At 39.3% G+C, this 27,189-nt stretch overlaps 1 protein-coding gene across 1 annotated transcript in view; it reads right to left on the bottom strand.

Annotated features, from left to right (window-relative positions):
- The window catches only part of SAMD3 (sterile alpha motif domain containing 3), a 72,368-nt gene that overhangs the window by 24,888 nt on the left and 20,291 nt on the right, over window positions 1-27,189 (bottom strand). The window contains 3 exon segments of the mRNA XM_006885030.1: window positions 2,419-2,586; window positions 8,918-9,002; window positions 9,291-9,470. Coding sequence (XP_006885092.1) covers window positions 2,419-2,586; window positions 8,918-9,002; window positions 9,291-9,470 — 433 coding nt within the window.

Raw genomic sequence — 27,189 nt, 5'->3', positions numbered from 1 at the left:
ACACAGAGTCACTGTATCAGAAGGAATTGGCTGACACAGAAGAATTCCATGAAATAACATATGAGCAAGAAGAGCCTATGGTGTTGAAGGAGGAAGTTCAAGTTGCTCTGAAGGAATTGGCAAAAAGCAAGGCTCCTGGAGTCACAGCATACCTACTGATTTATTTCAACAGACACTCAGACACTGCCCTGGATGTGCTCACTAAGTTGTGCCAAGAAATCTGGAGGACAGCCAGCTGGTCAACTGACTGGAAAAGATTGATATTTGTTCTAATTCCAAAGAAAGGTGACCCAACAGAGTGTGGAAATCATCAGAAAATATCATTAACATTACATGCAAGCATGATTCTGCTGAAAATGATCCAAAAACATTTGGAGCAATATGTCAACAGAGAAATGCCAGATGGGCAGGCTGGATTTAGAAGAGGTCGTGGTACTAGGGATATTAACGCTAATGTTAGATGGATCTTGGCAGAAAGCAGAGAATACCAGAAGAGTGTCTATCTGTGCTTCATTGACTATGCAAAGGCTTTTGATTGTGTGAATCACAACAAGCTGTGGCTGACTCTGAGAAGAATGGGAATCCCAGAATTTGATTGTGTTAATGCGAAACCTATACTTGGATCAAGAGCAGTTGTCGGAACAGAGCAAGGAGACAATACATGGTTCAAAATCAAGAAGGGGGTCCATCAGGGATGTGTTTTGTCTCCATACCTTTTCAATCTGTATACAGAACAGATCATCCAAGATGCTGGGCTGTACAAGGAGGAATGTAGCATCAGGATTGGTGGAAGAGTCATCAACAACCTGCATTATGCAGATGACACAAGCCTGCTTGCTGAAACTGAGGAGGACCTGAAGCACTTGCTACAGAAGGTAAAGGACTGCAGTCTTCAATATGGACTGAAGCTCAACATCAAGAAAACAAAGATTCTCACCTCTGGGCCAACTGGCAGCATCAGTATGGATGGTGAAAAGATTGAGATTGTTCACAGTTTTAGTTTACTTGGTTCCACAGTCAACACTCTTGGTAACAGCAGCCAGGAAATCAATAGACAAATTGCATTGGGAAAGTCACCTGTGAGGGACCTCTCTGGAATACTGAAGAGCAATGAAGTCAGGCTGAAGACTAAGGTGTGCCTTATCCGGGCTACAGTCTTCACAATTACATGCTATGCATCAGAGAGTTGGACAGTGACTAAGATGATAGAAAGAGAATTGATGCCTTTGAGCTGTGGTTCTGGAGAAGAGTGTTGAATATACCATGGACTGTTAGAAGAACAAACAAGTTTTTCCTGGAGAGGGTGAAGCCGGAGTGCTCCTTGAAGTCAAGGATTCTGAAGCTTCATCTGACATACTTTGGACATGTTGCAAGGAGGAACTGGTCCTTGGAGAGGGGCATCATGTTTGGGAGAGTGGAGGGACAGCGCAGAAGAGGAAGACCCTCGATGAGATGGATAGATTCTGTGATTGGGGTGGGGGGCATGAATGTGTTTGAGATGGCAAAGTTGGCACAGGATAGAACGGCGTTTAAGGCTCTTGTACATAGGGTCGCTATGAGTCCAAATTACTCGATGGCACATAACAACAACTCTCTCTAAGTATATATATATTCATGGCAGCATTATTCACAGTAGCAATGGCCAAAGTCCCATCAACAAGCAAATAAATTGAGAAACTGTGGTACATTCACACAATGGAATACTACACATAGTTAAAGAATGAGAATTTAGTAAAATACTGTATAACATGGAAGAGTCTAGAGAACATTACATTGAGCGAAATAACTTAGTCTTATAAGGACAAATACTACATAAGACCATTATTGTGAAAATAGAAGATTAACTGAGCAGGATGTGTATAAATATTGAAAAAGGGAAGGGTAAATGGAGAAGAAGGTAGATAAAAAGGGATGAGGGCATGACCAAGGTTAATGGAAAGTTTGGAATGTGAAGAAATAGAAAATATTCAGTGGAGACAGACTTGAAAAGGTGAGATGATGCTGACATAAATCAAGAGTAATTAATTAAATAAAATGATAAAAAATACATATATATACATACATATATATATACATATATATGTATATAAAATAAAACAGAACACAATGCCCATGTATGAAACAAAATGTATACAAATGCTTGTGTGCAAACCAATAAAAAAAGAGGAGTTACTCAAGGACTCATAATTCAGGAGTTTCTCTAAATCTTTTGAAGATTATATACAATGAACACTGAATGCTCCTCTGTGCAAAATGATTTTTGGAAAGTGTCTTTCAGAAATACTGTCATTCACATTATAAATCCTGCATACAGGTAGATTTTGATTTTTAAGTCATTATATGAAAATAGTATTTTTTAAGTGTTTCTTGACCCAATTATCAGACCCAAACTTACTTTTTTGTCCCCCCAAAACTTACTTTTATCTGGACAATATGAATTTCATCACAACTCAGGTCAGCAAAGGATTTCCGCGCCTGGGCTTTTCGGTGTCCAAATTTACACTTATTTCTGATCACTTGTTCATCATCTTCTATGGGTCTTCGAACATATTTAAATCGATCTTTGAGGGCTCGTTTCCATAAAATCTGCATAAAGTAGCAAAAACAGGCCAGTTAATCTTCGAGGATGTTAGAATAACAGTTAGAATAGATAAACAGTAAAAATCTTAATTTGTCTATTACCTTTGGACTGGAAATAATTTTCACACCATAGTAATAGAGATAATACCTCTGCCTTATATAATTTTTCTTCATAACACACTGTGACATGACTATAAAAATGATAATCCCTAAATTATAGCTAAAGAGTTCAAGGACCAGGGAGATTAAAACATGTCCCCATGTCATATAGCTATCAAGTCAGTAACACTAGTTTTTGAAACTGGATTTTCCAATTCTCAAACTTTAATATTTCCACTGTCATCTGCTGTTTTTTAAAGCACATCCTCCATTTCTTGTGGTCTCTAGAAAAGAATTAACCTGATTATGAATTCAAGCACTGCATATGTGGATTGACATGGTAATTGCCGCAAGGGGCTCTTGTGTGTCAGGAAGTGTGAGGATGGCGCAGGATAGAACAAGGTTCAGATCTTTTCTTCATAGGGTCGCTATGAGTCGTACTTGACTCAATGGCACCTACCAACAACAACGATAACAAACTCCTGGGAAAGTTAGTGTTAGTGATGCACCTGTATCCTGTATCCTATCATCTATGTCTTTCTACATATGGGAAATGAACATGTCATTATATGGACTAGTGTACATACAATCACCCACACCGTGTACTTCCTGGAGTTCTGAAGAGTTTCTAATCCTGGTGGGAAGCACTGCAGCGATCAACTCCTCAAACGCTTTAAATAGCAAATCTTTCTCCTCAGACATCTCTTCTCTCCTCTACCAATTAACTTTCTGTTCTAAAGTGAAACACCAAAACCACTGATACCATTTTGATTCTGACTCAGAGCAGCTCTAAAGGACAGACTAGAACTGCCCCAAAGAGTTTCCAAGGTTGTGAATCTTCACAGTAATAGACTGTCTAACCTTTCTCCTTCAGAGCAGTGGATGAGTTATAATCGTTGAGACTTTGGTTACAAGCCCAATACTTAAGTCACTACACCACCAGGGTTCCTTAACTGTCTGATAACTCACTGACTTTGTTCTAACTCACAGTATTTTTAACCTAAATTTCATCATTTGGAAACTTGCAGACAAATCCAGACTGGGAAGCTGCATGGAACTTTTTGCAGTAAGTTTCAGGAAAAACAAAAGAGCAAGAAGATTGTCCTAGATTAAATTAAGTAAAAGAGATATTGACAAAGAAATGCCATACATGAGCCTCAATTAGTTCTACCTTTTAAAAAAATTCATTTTGAATCTATTTTTTTTTTCAAGAATAGACTAAAACTGAAAAGAGATCATATAGAATGCTGTGGAAAGATTGTTAATTTTCTTATGCTGTTAGGCACTGCTGAATCAGAACTGACCAATTCGTGACCCTCCAGTGAGTTTTCAGCAGCATTAATTACATGGGGGGAGTGGTTGTTGTTGATTGCCTTTGAGTTGAGCACGATTCATAGCAACCCTATGAACAAAAGGCTTGAAGCCCGTCTACAACTACTGACATTTATCAAAGTTCATAGAGTTTCCGGAGGCATGTTATTTAGGAAGTGGATGCCACTCGTGCTTTCAAAATTACGTGGGAGGGGCAGTAAATTGCACAATACTATAGAAATAGTATTAGAATATAGAATAGCATTAAAGTTACATAGAAAATAATCCCCACCCTCATGAGATAGGCACTGAGGTGTTCAGGAATGGTATCGGCAACTTACTTTTGAATGCTTAGCCAAAACACACCACCGGCCAGGCAAACAACCCAAGAAATGCTTGTATACAAGAAAAATGTAAGATATGTGGCAAAATAGTAACATCTGGAGAATCTGTATCAGTGATTTTCAGTCAGGGTGATTTTGTCCTCAGGAGATATTTTGGTAAAGACAATGTTTATGTTTGTCAAACTGAGGGGGACGGATGCTATGAGTATCTTTAGCGGGTAAAAGCGTGGGGCATTACTTATTTTCCAATATACAGAACAGCATTCACAATCAAAAATTCCTTCCACAGTCCAAATAGTCCCAGCACCAAGTTTGCAAAACCTTGATGTGCATCAAGGTGACAGGACCATCGCAAGGGCATTCTTTTAGTGGTAGTGTTCATTTATAATCTTTCAAAATAAAAATGGAATACAAAATGAGGCCTTAAATAACAATGCTCCTGCACACGCATAGTCAGGCATATTCATGTTCTCAGTAATTTTCAACAGGACCCCCACAGTAACGCAACAAGCATAGGTTTATGAGTCACAGACTGGGAAAAAGTATTTGGTAATGACAATGGCGCCAGATACAGGCCATGGTATTTGCAATCGCTTGTTATGCATCAGAGAGTTGGACAATGACTAGGGAGGACAGAAGGAGAGTGGATGCTTTTGAGCTGTGGTGCTGGAGAAGGGTACTGAATGTACCCTGGACTGCCAGGAAAACAAACAGATTTATCTTGGAGAGGATTAAACCAAGCTACTCCTTGGAGGCAAGGATTCTGGGGCTTCGTCTGACATACTTTGGACATGTTGCCACGAGGGACGGGTCCTTGGAGAGGGACATCATGCTTGGGAGGGTTGAGGGACAACGCAGGAGGGGAAGACCCTCTTTGAGATGGATTGATTCGGTGACCGGGGTAATCGGGATGGGTGTGTCAGAGGCGGTGCAGTTGGCGCAGGATAGAGCAGGGTTTAGGGCTGTTGTGCATAGGGTCGCTATGAGTCGGAAACGAATCGATGGCACATAACAACAACAACAATGACATGTCAGATAAGGGACTTTTATCTAGAATTTATAAAATGCTTGAGCACCACAACAAGGTTGTGTGCTGGAGAAGAATATTGAGCACGTCAAGAGAACAAACATGTCTGTGCTAGGAAGTATGAAACCAAGTTGCTCCTTGAAGGCAAGGATTTGTAAGCTCCCTCATACATACTTTGTGAATGTTGCCAGGAGGTAAAGTTCTTGGAGAAGGACATCATGCTTGGGAGATTGGAGGGACAGTGCAGGAGGGGAAGACTCTAGATGAGCTCGATTGACTCAGTGACTGGGGTAATGGGAGTAGGTGTGTCATAGACAATGAGCTTGGCTCAAGATAGTGCAGGGTTCAGAAGGTCCATGGGGTCACTGTGAGTTGCACGTGACCTGAGGGCACATAACAACAACACAACTTTTGAATTACATAAATCAATAATGTATACTGCACTGAAACAGAGGAGGGAGAAAACTGTTTAAAAGAGATATATAACTAGGTATTTCTGTCATCACAGGAGACTAGAGCGAGGGCTACATGGTGGAGGGGACCTGGGGGAGGGTTTGTAAAACAATGAAAGAATCTTTTCTTTTACTTTTCCATAATTTCTGGACTCATGTACTTAGAACTTGTTAGTCAAATTTGTGTCTTCTAGGTTGCAACACCCCCATGATACATCTTCAAGGATATGAACATGTACGGCCAAGCACAATCAATAAGAGTGCATCTAAATTCCAAAATCAATCTCCATAATAGTCTATGTGTTTCCTACTGCCAAAGGGGCCCTTTAGAGTAGTGAGAGAAGATCTTCACCCTGAAACCCACAGCGTCCCTTTTCAGCAGGAAGTAGCTAAGAGAATACGCCATCCCCCTTTCCTTATGAGTCAGGGTGAAATCTCTCTCAGGGAGGAGTGATAGGGAATGGCAAAGGACACACTGACAAAGAAGATTAATCAGAACTGGCTTTGACAAGCACTGTGGCATTTGGACAAGAACAAACTGGGAGGAGGGTAGAGAGAATAGTGCAACAATGAATGAATGGGAACCCAAAATCTCTGTAAATGTTTATGAAAATTAATAAAATATAGAAAAAAAATGTGTGACTTACTCAAATAATTGTTATTGTTTTTATTAAGTGTCATTGAGTCATCTACAACCCAGGGACTCTAGGAAAAATAGATCTGAACCTTGTCCTCTCCTGCACCATCCTCAGCATATCTGATACGCTCCTATCCATTGTTACAGTGAGAAGTTCATCCTGTTGGGAGTCTTCCTGTCTTTCTGTGATACTTCACCTTCCCTAGCTTTGTGTTTTTTCCTAAGGACCAACCGTCCCTGGCATCGTGCCGAAAGTATGTGGGATGAAGATCTACCATCCTTCTCTCTAAGGAAGCACCCTGGTTTCACAGGTTCCTGCACCAGAAGCATCTTGCTATTGACTGAGAAGCTGCCTAGATTTACTGACGCATTGTGTCTCACTATTAACCTGGCTATTAACCTACTGTTCACTAAACCTGAACTTTCACTGTGTGATATATCCTTTGTCTCCCCCCAACCTGTTTCCTTATAAACTCCACAACTGTAAATAAAAAAGAGACTCTACAATGCCTGTTGGTCATTTGTAATGAATGTCAAATCCAGTGATTGGTAGAAGTGCGTCCAACAGAGTTGGGGCCATGTCTGATCTTTTGGGGTTTTATACTCTGATGTTTTTGATGGGGACATTTCCCCTTTGTGGCATTAGTAGAGGGTGGACTTGGTCACCCCCGTGCTGCCCTTACTCCTCTTATATCTTGCTATGAAGGAGCTTCATTATGCATGGATTCACGTCCCAAACGATACTCTTCCTAGTGATTCTTTTTTGGCTGGTATTAAGGATCTCCCCCTCTCAACTTGTTTCCCTCCTCTTTAACCTCTAGTGTGATAAAAGGTACTACTAGCCACAAATGAAAAGAACTACCTGTATGTTCTGTTTTGGTAGTGATGGGATTAGGGGTTGTTGCATTCACCTCTTAATCCTCCTACAGCTATTTGGTTTATCAGATCATGGGAATTCATTACATAGCTTCTATATTATAGCATTATTTACATGTACTTTGGGAGAACGTATTTCAATCCATGAGAGCTGCACATTAGCATAATCTTGGGAACTTTAAAAATATAAATGACAGGGCCCCATCCTCAGACCAATTACATCAGAATCTCTGGAGACTCACATTAGTAGCCAGAGTGAGAACTGCTGTCCCAAAGAGTCATAGATTCTCCTATTATCGGGACAACTGAGAGTTGAATGTGATAGGGCAACTGAGGCTGGTGACCAAGACCTAAACATTAGACAACTCCACTGAGTCTAATCAGAAGATGAGAAACACTTTAATGAAGATGACATTGATTTAGCCATAGTACCTCCCTTCTTTTCCTACGGATTACATTTCCTAAAGACCCTCCTCATAGACCTACTGTCAACAGGAGCTTCTAAGTAGGATTGAGAGAGACTTAATGACAGCAGGGAGAGGCAAGAAACATACCAAGAAACCCTGAGTAGAGAGATTGAGACTAACAAGGAAGCATCAAGCAAAACAGAGCCAAAAATAAATAGACACCCTAACAGAGACAAAGGGAGCTCTGGTAGCCTAGTGGTAAAGAGCCATGCTGTACTCTCAATGGCACATGGTTCAAATATACCAGCTTCTCCCCTGGAGAAAGAAGGGCAAACCTCCCATGCAATTAAATGCCCTCTGAAAGCCCAATGGAGGGTCAGCTATGGGTTCGTTCCAACTCAACAGTCCACAACAAAGACAAAACAGACAGAGAGTAACACAGTGGGGAAAAGAAAAAATCAGAGATGAGACAAAAAGAAAAGTCAGAGAGAGAGAATGAATATGTAATATATTGAGGAAATGGAGTGAGGAATGAAGTCACTAGATAAGAGAATCACAAGGACAGCAGAGACTAGAGTGTTGGTGGAGAGGGTAACGGAGTAGGCAAGGTGATGTGGCTCTTGATGAGACAGACTGAGAAAAGACATTGATCAAAAGTGATTAATTATATAAAACACAATGTATAAAACAAAATGCACATGGATGATAGAAACATGTTCAAACAAAATCCTTGTATTAGGTGCATGGATCAAAACAGGACATTTAGAAACCACCCAGCTACTCGAGTGACCCTAAGACCTATGTCACAGAATGAAGCTGAACCTCTCAGAACCTTCCCAAGTCAAACAAATGTGGATCTCTATTAAAATTTTTTGTAAAAAAAAAAAGTTTGGCATACACTTAAATGTAATCTAGCATGTATTGAAAGTAAAACTAACATGATACTGATTTAATATGACACCAACATATCTAATGGCAAAACTGTATTTGGAATATTAACATTTATCTAACATGAAAATTTTAATTCTTGTATCAAATAAGTTTCCTTTTATATTGTGTATGGTGGAATACAGTGCTTGACACTCTAGCTGTGCTTACAAATGAGGTCCTTCATAAAGTGAAAGAAAACAATATCATGTGGAGATGAGCTGAGATTAACAGGATGGCACCGTATAGTAACTTACAAAGCCACAGCCATCTTCGTCCAGGAAAGGGTGGGCCTGCAGTAGGGCGCTGACCACTCTGTTATACTGCTGGGTGCTGGGATACCTGTTGACCACAAGAAAAAGGACATGTGTGACTTCAAATAACCCACGTTTCTTCCTTTCAGTTGAATGTAAATAAAAGAAGCCCAAACAAACCACACCTTGTTTTCAAATCTTTTCATATAATAATAATAAAAGCAAATAAATCTAAGTTAACACTCAAGTATGGGGCAATGTTGAAATTCTTACCAGTGTGTCAGAATTGGTGAAAGAGGTGATTGCAAATGACTTCTACTCCCTATTCTGCAAATGGACCCTCTCCACACCCAGAAGTCCACCTGATACCACTTACAGGGAGCCTTCCAGGTACTTCGTCATATCTGCCTGGAGGAACTCGATCATCCTTATCCTCATGCTGTGGTCAGGACACTTGTGCTCCGCCAACATGCACTTGACATCATAGGGGAACTCTGGTAAAACATAGGCCTTAGTCCACGACAAGGCTTTATTCCTTCCTAGAATATGCTTCACACTCCTGTCACGTTAAAAACACAAGGAGAGAAATGCTATATTCCGAGACATGCAAATTATTTATTCTCTGCACCTCAAAAACGTACGGCACAATGTATGACTGCCTTTCTGAGGGAGTCATTCATACCTCTTCCAGCCACCAACAAAAATATTTGAGAACCCATTGTCCTTTTGCACAAGCATGAACACTTTAGTTCTGAAAAAAAAGTTACAATAAAATAGATTTAGAATAAAACCTGAGGTTGAAAAAACCCCGAATTCATTTATCATGAAGAGATAATAGGTAATGCAGAGCCCCAAATTGGAAAGACAGCTAACAAAAGGGAAAAGTATTAAATTACAATTCAGCAATGCAAATGAGGCATAATAAAGGCTTTTAAAAAGCCCACTGTCTTTGAGTCAGTTCCAACTTGGAGTGACCTCCCTCCACAGGGTTTCTGAGGCTGTCAATCTTTAGAGGCCGTGGCTGCCTATCATTTTCCCACAGAGTGTCTAGTGGATTAGAACTGCTGACCTATGGGTTATTATCAGCCTAAGATGTATGCACTGTGACACTGGAGTTCCTTGATAAAAGTTTAAAATCTGTCTTTTTTAATTCCTCAGTTAATTAATTTATTCTGCTCTGTTCACTGTTAATATAGAAGATTCACCTAATATTGGTCTTTGGTCATTTTAATAAGATGAGTTTTATTTCTAAATTTAAAATATGTATCAGATGCTCTATGATTCCATTTAAATGAAATTTCTAGAAAACTTAATAAAGAATGATAGATACAGAAAGGAGACCAGTAGTTGCTTATTGTCAGACGTGGGAATGAAGATTAAATACACAAAGGCAAAAGATAACTTTCTTGAGTGACAAAGTTTACAAAATTAGACTGTGAGGTTATCTCCAGAATCATATAACCCACAACACTATTTACACAGCTGTACATGTAAATGGATAGAATTTATATTATATAAATAATAATTTAATTGGCTGTACACAAAATTAAATATCAATAATTTTAAATCTCAAAGATAGTACTTACTTGTTAGAGATACCTAACAACAAGAACAACATAGTAAGATTTCTGAGCAACACCAGGTAACTGAAATCATTTCACAGACAAGAAAGGAAGTTACAGAGGCAAACCAGTCATTGTTAGTGTTATGTGTCTTGGAATGAGAATTGACTCATAGTTGGCCCTTTAGTGGGTTTTCAGAGGCTATAAACCAAACAAGGAAATTGTCAATCTTTCCACTTCAAAGCAGCTGGTGGATTCGAACCTGGTGTCTTTTTTACATTAGCAGCACGGCTTACCCAGTAGGCCTTCAGGGCTCTCTGAAGGAAAACAGAGTAGATTAAAAGGCTAGATCGTTTAACTGGGTTAAATATTACTACCACTGAATTTTCTGCCATCCAAACAAAAGTCAGATGATTTTTGGAAGGCCAAAAATTCCTTTAGAATCTTAGATTACATTTTTAAGAGTGCATGAGCTATAATGAAATATGGGAAATAAAAAATGTTTTTTACAATAAAATCCCTTTCTAAGATTATGCTCTCCCATACGTCACCCTGGCAATCACTTTATCACTGGCAAAAATATGTCTTGGCTTAAGATACTAAAGTTTTGATACTTCAGTTGTGAAAAATTAAGATACTGAGTTGTAGTGCTGGAGAAGAGTCTTCAACACACCATGGATCACCAAGAAAACAAATAGGTCTGTCTTGGAGAGAGTGAAACCAAGTTTCTCCTTGGAAGCTAGAATTTTAAAGTTCCATCTCACATACTTTGGGCACATGGCCATGAAGGATCAGTCTTCAGAGAAGGACATCATGATTGGAAGGGTGGAGGAACAGCATGGGAGAGGAAGACCCCAGATGAGATGGATTGATACGGCAACTGGAACAATTGGGGTCAAAGTCAGTGAGACTGGCTCAGGACAGAGAAGAGTTCAGAGCTGTTGTACATAGGATTGGTATGAGTCGCAGGCAAATCGATGGCACACAACAAGAAGATAATAAAACCAAAATCAAACTCATACTTGTTCTGATTCTTAGCAACTCTTCATTAAGTTTCCCAGACTGTAAATCTTTACAGTAGAAGATAGCTCATCTTTCTCCTTTGGAGTAACTGGTGGTTTCAAACTACTAACCTTGTGGTTAGTAGACCAATACATAAGCTATGCTATTAGGGCTCCTGTTAGCTAAAACCAGCACACTACTGAATAGGTAACTTGCAATATAGGGAGTTGAATTGTTGTTGTTGTTGTGTACTATATAGTCAGAACTGACACATAGCTAACCCTCAGCGGGCTTCAGAAGCAGTTAATTGCACAGGAGGAGACTGTCCCCCTTTCTCCCATGGAGCAGCTGGTGGGATTCAAACCAGGTGCCTTCGGGATTGCAGCATAGCTCCAGGCCACTAGTTGCAGTTCTGCAGTTGCCTCTGAAAATCTGCTGGAGTCAGCTCTAAGTGGTTCTGACTTAGCAGTAATGAGTTTAGGTGTAGCTTTTTCCACGTTTTTAATTTTTATTTATTTTTTTAAATAGTAGTTTATTTATAAAATTCTAATACATTGTTTTACACACCCACACCAGATCCTTCCCATTTCTCACATCTCCCATCAAATTGTGCAACCCCATGATTAATCCTCCCCTGATGAGTTTTTTTTCATTGGAAAATGAATACTTGATGCAATAGAACAACAAGCTGTCTTCCCGGATAGAAACTTCTATTTTAGCCTAAATTCGTTTTCAATATAGCTTTCTCCCATATTACTCATTCAACTAGCTTTTATTAAGGACTTTTATTGTTGTTGTTACGTGCTAACCTATGAGACACCAATTGAATTCCCTGGATGGTACAAACTACAGACACACTTGGCCCCTAACCAGAAAATTACAAAAAAATGAGACACTGAAAATTTAGTTGAGGAAAATTCTACTCTGATACACATAGGATTGCCACAAATCAGAAATAACTTGAAAGCTTTAAAAAAAAAAAGGCTCCATAAAAAAAACAAATATATACTATTTTCCTACTATTCCCACCTCCTTCCACACTCTGCTGTTTTGATTTGTTTCTCACATGGTCAAAACCATCTGTCCTCATCTCCTTAGTCTACAGGTTATCAAGTAATGATGGGTTTTACTTGGCTATCATCTGTGCTTTCCCAGGAGTTTTAAAAGGTGTTCAGGTTTTAGAACAAGAACTTGGTTAGCATCTATATTCTTTTCCCCAGCAAATCTCCAGCCGTTAAAAGGGAGCTGCATACTCCCTGCAGACATTTGAAAGAATTTAATAAGGTATTCTAGAAGTGACAAAAATCAAAACAATGCCAACTAACACAAATTAAAATAAGCATGGCACAAGAAAATGACTCATTGGAAATTAAAAATACAATCTAATCTGGAGCAGATGGCTGAAAGCATAACCCTTTCCCATCAATACAATGATAACAAAAGATCTTTGCCGTAAGGTGAAGATTATTTATAACATCTTTATTAAGCTGCAGTTGGGCAGAAAACCAGAGTCGCCCAAAAGGAGGTGTAGGGAGTAGAAACCACCACCAAACTGAAAGGGCATTAGTATTTCTATTCCCACAACAAGCTAAACAATTCTCTAAACTAATGAATCCCAACCCAGAAGAATCAAATAGAAAGCTTTTAAAGCAAGTTAATTCCTATGTTGGTTCCCAGAGGAAATTAATCAGAGTGCACTGTCCTAAATATACAGTTTATAATTGTAATAAAAGTTACAATAAAGTTAAACAGATTTGATAATTGGCATTATTATTTAATTATGTGTTATTGTTTTTAATGATGAAATGAGAATTCTAATTAAAATGTACATTGATTATACCATTTTGTTAACTTTAATACCACTAGAAAGTTTTCTACTTTTACTCTGCTGCCCAAGAGGCTGGGACTCACTTGTGGTGAGAAAAAAAAATGTCTCTGTTCAAAATAGGTCGAATTTAGCACAAGCTCTACCAACAAAATGATTCAATGGGCAGAAGAACAGAAGTTGAGCATTTTTTGGAGGTAGATGAGCTGCAGATGCTACAGGAGGATCAGCTTCATCCCCAGCGTACATAGAACTGCTTAACAGAATCAGTGCATGATGATTTGTATCAACTGGGAGAACTGAACTCAGTTTGCTCTTAGCAAAGTCTTTTGAACATTTAAAGGCCTCCTCATTGCATACTTTAACCTGGCAACCTCCCTGCTATGCTCCTAAAGTTTAGTATATTACCTCTTTCTTGCTTTTCTTTGGACTCTTTCATTTGAATTTCTTCATATTTACTCTTCTGAACTGGGTTCCTTAGAAGTAGTAACGAACAAGTCCCTGGCCCTTTCATAAAGACATTTTTCATTCACATTTGCTACAGCTGATTATTTCACCACAACCGTCAGGCCCTTTATGTATGCAGTTCTCAAGTTATGAATGTCCGATTTACGGACAACGTCTACTTGTGCTTTAATGTTCACTTACTCTCACTCTGAAACAATGGTTGCATAATGGGTAGTGCTTTGCGCTGCCATCCCAAAGATGTGTGGTTCAAATCTACTAGGGGCTTCTTTGGAGGAGATGGACAATCTCCTACTATGTGATTAACAGTCTCTGAAAACCTGCTGCAGGGTCAGCTATGAGTCACTTCCAACTCAATGGCAATGAATTCGAGGTGATTTTTTTTATTATTTAATTCAAACAATCTCCTATTGCAACAAACTTATTATCACTATCATGCTTGTTCGCTGCCTTTGCAGCTCTTAAATCATCCCAAAGCTTTCAGGCCTTTTTCTACACTAAAATAAGGCTAAATAAGAACCATATGCACCTGTTCTGATTTACCGACAAATGTGACTTAAAGACACACAAGAATAGATCTCCTTGGTAACTTGAGCCTGCCTCTGTGCTGAGACCTGCTGACTTTCCTGCCTCCCTTCCTAGCTCTCTTAACCCTTTGTTCCTTTTATTTGCCAAATCATCCTTCTTTCATCTTCTTTGAGATGTTACTCATGACTTGCTCCTAACCTCTTTTTCTTCTGTGTTGAGTTATGCTTTTCCTCTGGAAAGTTCCCATATTTCCATGTCTCAGCTGTGAGCTACATGTTCATGATATAAATCCATCATTATCACATATTGAACTATGTCTTACCCCCAAAGTACAGGCATGTAATGAAATCATGTAGAGTCTATATAATGACTCTCCCATGATTAGAACAAACCATTGTAAAAGAATTAAGGGTAGAACACACCATCATCTAATTCTATCCTGGGAGAAAGGTGGGTAGTCTCCTCCTGAGTGACTTTTCCACCTTAGAAAACCTGCTGGAGGGTTAGCTATGAGTTTGCTCTGACTCCCTATCAGTACGTAAATCTCATCTGGGTCTTAAGGAAGTTTCTCTAGGGTGTGACCCCTAATAGCTTTGTCTCACAAGGAAAGTTAGCCAAGAGGGGAGATCACAGAACAACCAAGAAAGAATTGCCAGGAGTGGAGAGTGTACTTTGGGACTTAGGCCTGCACTAGGAAGCTCCGTGATGTCAGGGAAGGCCAAGATGCAAAGACTTCTAAGGAATACCAGGCCTACAGTAGCTAAAGGAGCCAAGGACCACCCCTAGAAGAAGAAGCAGCAAGAGAGCCTTCCCCTAGAGCAGTCACCCTAAATTTAGACTTTTAGCCATCTAAACTGCATGAGAATACATTTCTGTTCATTAAAACCATCAGTTTATGGTGCCTCCATTATAGCAGCACTAGACAACAAAGACAGTCGTCAAAAAATAGTCTTCTTGCTATCTTGAGATCTAGATCATCTCATATATTCCACAAGTCAAAAGTAATTCATGGTGGTTGTTTTTTTAAATTTTTCAAAACCAGGTTCCCATTCACATGCCCATTTCTTTCCTTGCTTCTCTTTCTCATAGCAACTGCAGCTTAGTACCTTCTAGCTGCTTTATCGTACTTTAGTTCCCAATCTCAGAAGTCATAAAAAATTTCTTATGTCTTATCTCTTATATTTGTCTCTCCTATTCTGGTGGCTTAGTGGTAAGGAATTGTGTTGTGAACACAAAGGGACATGGTTCAAATCTACCAGCTGCTCTGTGGGAGAAAGATGGGTCGTCTCATCCCGTGTGACTGTCTCTGAAGACCTGCTGGAGAGTTAGCTATGGGTTGTTTCTGACTGATGGTACACAACAACAACAACAACAATAATTGGTTCAAGGAGCAGTGGTGGCACAGTCAGTAGAGAGTGGTGATTCCAACAGGGAAATACTTCTCTGCCATCTGGAGTCCACCAAGTGCTTTGCAGGAGAAAGATGAGCATTCTCTCATGTGGTTTATAGCAGCTGAGAACCTATACAAGGGTCGGCTATGAGTCAGTTTTAACTTGACAGCAATGAGAACAAGAAAGAGAAAGAGAGAATATCAGTTCATGCTTTTAACACTAATCCTGGTTTTATCATTCAAACCATGGATGACTTCAAACAATCTACTTGTAGAGTAGACTCGCCCCTGGAATGCCCAACACAGTGTACTAACCATCCCACAAATATTAACTATAAACATTACAGAAAATACAAAACATAAATTTGGGATCCTGGAGAATAGAAAAATGGAAGCAAAATCTAAAGAGCTGTCTATACCTGAAAGAAGAGAAAATCATACGTTGATCTTTTCCTTTGACAGTTTTTAACCCGCAGGCAGTTCTGAGTCAATGCTATTGAAACACCGACAGAAAATTTACTATCTTTCTAGACTAAAGAAATGGCAAGTACAACTTAAGGAAACCACAGTTGCTGAAGAGTAAGAGGGGAATCCCAGAAATCCAAAAGTCACCAAAGAGGAACTATAAATTCTGTATGTAAACTATCCAATCTCTGGCTGCACCTGAAACCACACACGTGAAGGACAGATTGCAAATAGCCCAAATAAGGACAAAATAGATGAAATGTGAGTTTAGATGACATTGAAGAGACAAGAGTTTCGTGTTTGAAAAATCTTGCCAAGTCCATTGTTTTCTGAAGCAAACAAATAAACAGCATTGTTTGGATGAGTAAAAGAGAATCAAATTTTTCTACATTACACTATGTCCAGTAAGTTATCCAAACTTACCGTTGTTGTTATGTACTGTTGAGTTGCTTGCAACTCATAATGAGCCCGCATATAAGAGCCCTAAACCCTGCTCTATCCTGTGCCAACCTCATTGTATCTGAAACACTTACTCCCACTACCCCAATCCCTGAATCGATCCCTCTCATCGAGGGTCTTCCTCTCCTGTACCGTCCCTCCACTCTCCCAAACATGATGTCCCTTTCCAAGTACTTGTACCCCCTTGCAACATGGCCAAAGTATGTCAGAGGAAGCTTCAGAATCCTTAACTCCAAGGAGCAGCCTGGCTTCACCCTCTCCAGGACAAACCTGTTTGTTCTCCTAGCAGTCCATGGTATATTCAACACTCTCTCCAGAACCACAGCTCAAAGGCATCAACACTTTTTCTATCATCTCTAGTCACTGTCCAGCTCTCCGAAGTATAGCACACAATTGTAAAGACTATAGCCCAGATCAGGCACACCTTAGTCTCTAGCCTGATGCCATTGCTCTTTAGGACTCTGGAGAGGTTCCTGACAGCTGATTTTCCCAGAGCAATTGGTTTCTTGATTTCCTGATTGCTGGTACCAAGAGTGTTGACTGTGGAGCCAAGCAAACTAAAAATTACTAGACACTAATAATAAACCCCAGAAAAATATAAGATCAACACTAGCTGATCTAAATATTATATTTTGAAGATAAAGTGGCATCCACTTCCTAAAGAACATGCTTCTGGAAACTATGAACTTTGAGAAATGACAGAAGACTGACAGAAAGGTTTCAGGTCTTTTGGTCACTATGAGTCATGCTCGATTCAACAACAATCAACAACAGGTGGGAAAGGGAAAAAAATTCTTAGAGGAACTGTTATTACAAAGTCAGTGAATTAAAAGAAAAATGTGCTAAAATGATTGCAAAAAAAGAGAAATAGGAGTTTGATAACAAATACCTTTAGAGGAGAAAAACATAACATCTAAAGTAAAAAAAATAATATACACAGATTGACAATGGCAGGGAAAAGATTGGTAAACTCAAACTGAGATCAGTAGCAATATTCTTATGTAAAAAGCAAAGCAAAAAAAATGTTAAAAGTAACGTGAGAACTAATTTTTCTAGTTTTAAGTTTTACTCATAAACTCACAATATAATCTCTGAAATCTCTTCCACTTCCAATTTTCTAAGATTCAGATATTATACGTTCTACATTCCAATTATTAATGAGTGTTTCTCCTCCATTCTAGCTGTGCCACATTAGCAAATAAAATGCCTCCATTGGATGAAAGCTTCATTCATTCATGTCATTCAGTTAGATTCTGCTCTGAGGAAGCCACTCTTCCTCATTCATATGTTGAACATCTTCCAGCCTGAGGGTGTCACCAGCTGGCACTGTATCAGACAATATTCCTTTGCTATCTCTAAGGTTTTCATGGGCCCATTAATTCAGAAGTGGATAGTTTGTTGTTCTTCTTAATCTGTTATAATCTGAATCTCCACTGAAACCTGTTCAGTGCAGTTATCTGAAGTATCAGTGGCATAGTTTCCAGTAACGCAGCAACACACAAGACACCATACAAACTAACCGATGAGTGGTGGTGGCATTGTCTACAACTTCCAAATTATTGCAACACTATTTTCACTTCCTGTATTTTCCAGGTCCATTTTTCTTCTTTCCTATCCTTTCCTTCCAGCTGAGTTTATACCTGTGCCAATGCTGTCGTTTTGTTCTTGTATGGGTGACTGTTCCAAGGACTGCATTCCTTGTGAGGTAATTGATTGATTGCCTTATTGTTCTGTCTATTATTTGACTGGATGTTGAGTCATGGGAGTGATTGCAGTTCTAGGTTATAGAATAACAAAGGGTCATATTCTTGGGGGTTCCACTGGTCTCTATCAGACTTGTAAACCTGATCTTTCTTTTTTTAGGATTTAAGTTTTGTTCCACATGTTTCCCCCACTCTAACAAAGACATTCTATTGTGACCCCTTTCAATGTGGTCAGGAGTGGCTGCCCAGGACCATCTAGTTGTTCTGGTCTCAAGATCATGGAGATTGAAGTTCCTATAATCTATTAGTCCTTTGGTCTAACAGCTTTGGTTGTCTTCACTCTTCTTTACTCCAGACAAATGGAAACCAAGAGTTGCACCTTAGATGAAGTTAAAAGAACCTTAAACAGTCCATAACTATTGCTTCCAATTCCATTAACTTTCAAATACAAGTGAATCATTTCATTCTCCCTTTATACATCTCTAGATGAATCTAGTGATAGAATTTACAGAAAAAGGTAAAATTCAAGGGTGTATAACTTCGTAACCTACCACATATTAATTTCTCAAATGAAGAGAATAATTATAAAATTAATAATATGGTACATTTTGTATTTCATCTCATTAATAACTAGTCTCCAATGTGAATTATCAGATTTAATAAAATCTCACACCTTATTGAATGTCCACATAACACACCAAGTGTATCCAAATTGTTTTTTAATCCATGCTTTAAATTCCCCTCCTTTGTCTGAGCTCATCTGAAGCCATTTTTCTGGCCCTGTTGTCTTTTATTTTTTTTAATTCCTCTATACTACTGTCCAATACTAGGTCAGAGGTGGTCAAATACCTGTTGGATGCTGCCTTTTAAAATGTTTCTCATTCCTTACTGAGAGAAACAATTCATAGCAAAAATGTTGTCAAAAGATTCAGGAATATTTCAAAGATATTTAAACATTAAATGTAACATTCTATTACAGATAGTCACTAATTCCATAAATTTGTGAAGGAAATAAGTGACATCTTTTAGAAGTGAGAGTTCTATTTTTTTAATTGTAATTTTAATGAAAGTTTACAGAAAAGTTGGATTTCATTCTTTCAGTGTTGCACATTTTCCTCCCACCCCTCCAGCTCTTCATTTTCAGCAAGCAAGGTTGTGTCATCTGAATAATGAAGGTTGTTGATGCGTCTTCCTTCAATCCCAATGCCACATTTCTCTTCATAAAGCCCTGCTTCCCAAATGATCTGTTCTGCATATACATTGAAAAGGTATGGAGACACGATGCATCCCTGATGCACTGCTTTCCTAATTTTGAACAATTCAGTGTTTCCCTACTCTTTGTTCGGAGAGGATTGCTTCCTGGTCTAAGTATAGGTTTTATCAATCAAGTGTTCTGGAATTCCCATTTTCCTCAAGGTTAGCCACAATTTGTTGTGATCCACACAGTCACTTTATTTTTAAAAAAATATTCATTGTTGCACAATTTTCTCCTTACCCCTTCCCTAATCCACTTTGCAGTGTACCTCTTATTCTGAATTGCTGTCAAACTTCTAATGCTTAGTCATATACTCCTTTTAAACATTTTAATCCTTTATCTGATCCAATGCAGTGTTCATTACCTATTCTCTCTTTTCTTAGTTTATCCCAATCCCCCATGTCAATCCTGTTTTATAAACAGTGGTGCTATGCAGTATTTGTCCTTTTGTGACTTAGATATTTCACTTACCATAAAGTCCTCCAGGGTCACCCATGTAGTGTAATGTTTTATAACTTCCTTGTTTTTTAGTGCTGTATAGTATGCCACTGTGTGAATATACTTTAGTTTTTCTTTTTGTTTCTATTTGTTTTCTTCTGTTGATGGGAGAGTTCTATTTTAACTAAAGCACCCTACTCATAATGAATGGGAATTCCAGAACACTTAATTATGCTTATACAAAATCTATACCTAGAAAATGAAGCTGTTGTCAGAACAAAATGAGGAAATACTGCATGGTCTGAAGTCAAGAAGCATGCATCAGAGCTATATTCTTTCTTCATACTTATTCAGTCTGTACGTTGAACAAATCATTAGAGAAGTTGGACTTTATGAAGAGTAACGTGCCATCAAGACTGGAGAATATTCATCCACAATCTGCATTATGTGGGTGACATAACCTTGCTTGGTGAAAGTGAGGAGGGCGTGAGGTCCTTGCTGCAGGTCAAGGACTATAGCCTTCAATAGGAACTCTGGTGGTCTAGTGTGCTGCAATCCTGAAGACACATAGTTTGAATCCACCAGCTGCTGCACGGGAGAAGGATGGGCAATCTCCTCCCATGAGACACTGCAGGGTCAATTCTGACTTGATAGTATATAACAATGATATAACCTTCAATATGGTTATATTTCAGCATCAGGAAAACAATAATCCACATCCCTGGGCCAATAGGCAACATCATGATAGATGGAGAGAAGATTGAAATTACCAATGATTTAATCTTGCTGGGATCCACCCACAATCAATACCCTTGGTAGCAAGCATTCAGGAGATCAGATGTGTAACATTTGGAAAGTCTGCTGTCAGGAACTTCACCAAAATGCTGAAGAGCAATGAGGTCAGTTTAAAGACTAATACGCACCTGATTCAAGCCATAGTTTTTCCAATCACTTACTATACATTTGAGAGCTAGACAACAAATAAGGATGGCAGAAGAATTGACCTCGTTGAATTGTGATGTTGGAGAAGAGTACTCAATATCCCATAGACAGCCAAAGGAACAAGCAGATATAATCTTGGAGAAAGTGCAGCCAGAATGCTCTTTGGAATCAAGGATGGTGATGTTTTCTCTCACATCCTTTGGGAATGTTGTTAGGAGAGGCTGTTTCTTGGAAATGGCATCATGCTTGGAAAAGTATAGGCTCATTAAAAGAGAAAATGACCCTTAGCAAGATGGATTGATACATTGACTGTGGCAATGGGCTCAAGTGTATTAAAGTGAGAAGGATGGCACAGGATGGGACAGGGTTCAGATCCACTGTTTATACGGTTGCTGTAAGTCATACACAACTCAATAGCACCTATCAGCAACCCACTATAAAGGCTGGAAAAATATCAAGTCTATATGTCAAATAAAAGTAAAGACAAAAGGGAGCTCTGGTGACCCAGTGGCACGAAGATACGTGGTTCAAATCCACCAGATGCTCTGCTGAAGAAGGAGGGGCAATCTCCTCCTGTGCCAGTAAGATCCAATTTGATGACATAAAACAAGTGGAAAAAAAAAAGTCATGACAAATATTTTGCTCTCCAGGGACTGAATAGAAAAATTTTGTCCCATAAATCACCTGATATTTTTTATCATGTTGTTGTTGTTGTGTGTCATCAAGTCTCCAGTGACCCTATATACAATTCTGAAACCTACCCTGTCTTGAGCCAGTTTGACTGATTCCAACACACCACCTTCAATGTCTCAGTTACTGTATCAGTCCATCTCATCTGAGGTCTTCCTCTCTCCTACGCTGTCTGTCCACCCTTCCAGACATGATGTATTTCTCCAAGGACTAGTCTCTTCTGGCCACATGACCAGAATATGTGAAAAAGAGCTACAAAATTCTAGCCTCTAAGGGGAAACTTGGTTCCACACTCTCCAAGACAGAGCTATTTGTTTTCTTAGTGGTCCGTAGAATGCTCAAGACTTCTCTCCAGCATCACAATTTGAAGGCATTCATTCTTCTTCTATCATCCTTAGTCATTGTCCAACTCTCTGATGTAATTGTGAAAATCATAGCCTAGATCAGGCACATCTTACTCTCTAGATTTACATCATTGCTTTTTCGTAATCTGGAGAGGTCCTTGACATCAGATTTTCCTAGTGCAATTTGTCTTTTGATGACCTGACTGCTAGTGCCAAGAGTATTGATTGTGGAGCCAAGCAAGCTGAAATTGATAACCTCTTCTCCATTTATCTTGGTACTGTCAATTGGCCCAGTGGTAAGAATATTTGTCTTCATGGTGTTGAGCTTCCATCCATACTAAAGGCTACAGTCCTTGACCTTCAGCAGCAAATGCTTCAGTTCTTCCTCAGTTTTAGCAAGCAAGGTTGTGTCATCTACATAACATAGATTGTTGATGAGTCTTCCGCCAATCCTGATGCTACATTCCTTCTTATAAAAGCCAGCTTCTTAAATGATCTGTTCTGCATATAGATTGAAAAGGTATGGAGACATACCTTTTTTATCATGTTTTCATTCTACTCTTCCCATACTCAAGTTTACAGACTTACTTCATATGCTGAGAATAGTATTGATTGGGATGTCGAGTTTTATATTGGCAAATCAGAAATTAAACCATATTTGCCCACAACAACATTAAAAAAATTAAATTATTTCTTGAATATAAAATAAAAATGAAGCTACAAGATGCATGAAAGTATATTTAAAGAACTTGCTGTCATATTGCCCTAGGACAAAAAAGGATGACGATATATCTTCAAAATAGCGACTAAACTTCATATTCCCTGCCTAACAAGGCAGAAATGTGTTTTGTGTTCATTGCATCAGTAACCTTGTTTTGCTTCTGCCTTTCCTTGGCAAGAGTGTCCACTGTTCTTAACATAAAATAATCATGATGCTTTCAAAGGGGCAAAACCTATGATCAGTGCTGTCTCTGAAAACCTGGAACAATGCCATTATGACATTACATGACTATGAAGTGCAGGGTTTTTGCTGCTATCGATAAGGTGTGCTCTGTTTTTTTCACATTAATAGCTTTTATATCATCTTCTTTTCATTTTTATTTCATAGCTCTGGCCTCTCACATTTGCCAATATTTATGCAACACTTCAGAAGAATATAATTTCTGCAAAACATATGTGGAACATGTGTGAACACAGACCCAAACACATACAACAACTGGATGGCATTAGGCACTATGCTGTGTGTGGTCTCTTAAACCCTCAATATCCTTGGTTGGCCTTATCAGCTGCAAAGTCTCAGGAACCTTCCAGGCCCCAAATAATGAAAGAAACAGCACACAAAAATGAATTTCTTTTCTCTTCAATCCTCTAAATTTTCTTAATTTTGGCAGAAATGCAGAAACACAGCTTTTATCTTCAATATCTACATTTAATAAGACAGCAACCACATAAACAAATGTCACAGGAGCATCTGAAAGATGTTTAGGCTTGGAGTTGTTGTCCCCCATTCCCTAACTTATTTATACATCAGTCAGAAAAACAAAATAAGAAATTTAACACCTCAATAGTTGCAACATGGTTGTTGTTGTTATGTGCCATCAAGTTGCCTGTGACTCATAGCGACCCTATGTACAGCAGCTGTGAAGCCTGCCCTGTGCTAAGCCAGTCTCACTGGCTCTAACACCTATCCTCATTGCCTCAGTTACTGCATCAATTAATCTCTTCTGGGGTCTTCCTCTCCTGCACTGTCCTTCTACTCTTCCAAGCATGATGTCCTTTTCCAAAGATTGGTCCCATTTGGCCATGTGCCCAAAGCTTCAAAATCGTAGTCTTCTATTTGAAAAGATTCAAGTAATCTGATTTGTCACTGACCACACATTAAATGAATTAGGAAAATAGAGAAGAATTAATGTATTTGAATTATGGAGTTGATGCAGATTATTGAGTGCCGGAAGAATGAACAAATCTAACTTGGAAGGACAGCCAGATTCCTCTAGTGAGACACATCTCACTTTGGGCATGGAATATGAAGGAATCACTTCCTAGAGAAAGGTATCATACTTTATAGAGTTAAACAGAAAATCCTCACACTGGTCGATTGACATCGTGGCTACAACTACAGGCTTAAACGTAATAAAATTGTGAGGATGAAACAGAAATGTGCAATATTTCTTTGTTTTCTTTTTTATTATTGGCAAGAAGCTATGGTGGAATCCTGAAGGCATGCAGTTCGAATCCACCATGGGAGAAGGATGGTCAGTCCCCTCTGGTGTGATTAACTGTCTCTGCAAATCCTCTGGAGGGTCAGCTATGGGTAGGTAGGTTCTTACTTGATGGTACACAACAACAGAGTTCTGGTGGTCTAGTCTGTAGGGCACTGCTAATCAAGAGTTGGTGCCGCTCCGCTCGTTTAAATCCACGAGCTGCTCCATGGAAAAAAGATGGAAAATCCCCTCTGGTGTAATTTAGAGCCTCTAAAAGCCCACAAGAGGTGCCGATGACACAACCTTGCTTTCAGAAAGTGAAGAAGATCGAAACAGTTCCAGAAGATTACATCTCAATATCAAGAAAATAAAAATCTTCATCACTGAACAAACAGGCAATATCATGATAGACAGAGAAAAGACTGAAGCTGTCAACTTCTTCATCTTGCTTGGACCCACAATCAACACCCTTGGCAGCCAAGAACTCAAGTCATGTTGCATTGGGAAAATCTGCTTCAAAGGACCTCCCCAAGCAGCTAAAAAGCAACAATATCAGTTCGAAAACTTAGGTGCACCTAATTCAAGCCATAGTCTTTTCATTACTTGCTATGCATCTGAAATTGGGTAATGAATGAAGATGACAGAAGAATGAATGCCTTTGAATTGTGGCTTTGGCAAAAAGTATTGAACATCCCACAAAGGCCAAAAGAACAAACAAATCTGTTTTGATGAAGTGTCACACGAATGCTACTTAGAGGCAATCATGAAATGTGATCTCACTTACATTGTGCATATTTTCATGAGAAACCGGTTCACAGAGTGAGACATCATACTGGAAAAGCTAGATGGTGAGTAAAGGAGAGAAAAGCCCTCCTCAGGATAGACTGGCACAGTGACTACCACAATGGGCTGAAACCTGAGAGATCATGAGGGTGGTGTCAGCTAGGGCAAGGTTCAGATCTGCCTTCCACAGGGTTGCTGGGAACCATGGCTGACTCAGCAGGGTCTAACAACATCACCAGGATATGTGCACATATATCTGCATACATAGCTGCATACATATCTACTTGCTACATGCTGTCAAGTCGACTAATAGATGACCCTCTAGTGGGTTTTCAGAGATAACAAATTACATGGGCAGAGACTGCCCATCTTTCTCACTGGAGCCCTGGCGGATTTGAATCATGTGCCTTTGAGTTGGCAGCACAGCTCCTTACCACAAGGCCACCAGAGCTCCCTACATGCGCATGAGTGCACATACACACACACCCTTTGATGCTTTAAGCTTTCTGACTATTCCCCAAGATCTCTAGCTCTCTATGCCTTTGCCTTATTTGTGAAACATTAAAAAATATTGACGTCTAGGATCTTTCTCCCCTGGAGATTAATTTTAGTCCAGTGTCTTGCTACTCAAAATGAGGTCTCAGAAAAGTATTGTTATAATGTAGAAGATTGCTAGAAATGCAGACCCTTAGGCCCTACCACTTCTTATTACATAAGAATATGCAATTACCAGGATACTTGGGTGACTTTTAAGTGCATTCAGCTTTGAGAACAATTGGTATTGGACGCTGGTATTCTTTTAAAAGTCCTCTTGGACCCATTGTGTTATCGAGGATAAGAAGCCCTGCCCGACAGGATCCAGTTTAAACTCACCTGCATCACAAAGAAGACTCTGCCTTTCATTTCTAACAGCATCTCTTTCTCCATTTCTAGCAGCTCCATTTTCTCTGTTTCTCTCACACATACAAGTGTTTATTTACACCTAATTCTTTGAACACTCATGCTGTTCAGATGCTTCTCCCTTTGCACACACGCTGTTCGTTCACTTTGCTATGACTGTACCTTACCCTTCCCTTCATTTTCCTTCAAAGAATTTCAAGTTACCTTACAAAATCCTCCCTCGGTATCTGTGAAGCTCCCTCCAGAGGCCATATTCACTGCTCTAGGAATCTTATTTCTCTCTCCCTCGGTGCTACTTCTGTATTCTGTTCATTTTCTCTTTCTCATATCTTTCCCAACACTGTAATTGTTTCGCTTCCACACCTGTCTCTTCTGCTTTACTCCGTGTTCCCATAGGCAAAGACTAAATTGTTCTTCCATCCACTATACCATGGTCTCAGACACTCTGCTTATGAAGTATAGTCAGTAACTATTGGACTGAAACTAAAGGATAAAAAAGGAAATAGATGAGAAATCAAACTTATTTTGGAGCTCTTTGAAGTCTCCATTGATATGCAGATATTGAAGTTAATAGGAATGGCCAGGAGTCTGAGTTACTGATCAGTCATGTCTGTCTCTGTCCTATTTCCCATGACTCTGCAATTCTTCTTTGTCTGGATCCACAGAAGGAAGGTTCAGTCCTAGTTCCCACAAGCCCATTGCTGTTGATTTCCTTCAGACTCGTAGCACCCTCTACTGGGTTTTCTGAAGCTGTGCATCTTTACAGGAGGAGACTGACCATCTTGCTCTCAAAAACAGGACGGTGGATTTGGATTGTAATCTTTTACTTGGCAAACCTGACACATATACTATGCATTTGAATTTGTGTTCAGCTATCACCTCGACGAAGTAAAAGGACTTCACTTAAGATACTGTCTGAAACACACCCCCTACTTACACCCCCCCCATCATTTGTTCTTGTTGCTGTCTAGTCAAGTCTGGCTCATAGTGACCCTATGAACAAAAGATCTGAACCCTGTCCTATCCTGTGGCATCCTCACACTTCTTGACACACAAAAGCCTGTTGCAGCAATCACTGTGTCAATCCACCTGGTTGAGGGTCTTCCTCTTCTTCATTGACCTTACACTTTTCCCAGCAACATATCCTTCTCCAAGGAACAACCCCTTCTGACAACATGCCCAAAGTATGTAAGATGAAGCCTCATTATTTTTGCCTCCAAAGAGCACTCCGGCTGCACCCTCACCAAGACATACATGTTCATTTTCTTGGCCGTCTATGTGATGCTCAGTGCTCTTCTCTTAACAACACAGCTCAAAGGT

The sequence above is a fragment of the Elephantulus edwardii genome, unplaced genomic scaffold, assembly GCF_000299155.1.
Source record: "Elephantulus edwardii isolate Elephantulus edwardi_28Jun2011 unplaced genomic scaffold, EleEdw1.0 scaffold00039, whole genome shotgun sequence".
In the NCBI taxonomy this organism is placed as follows: Eukaryota; Metazoa; Chordata; class Mammalia; order Macroscelidea; family Macroscelididae; genus Elephantulus; species Elephantulus edwardii.
Note: the sequence above shows the minus strand (reverse complement) of the source record. Positions and strands in the feature narration are given on the sequence as shown.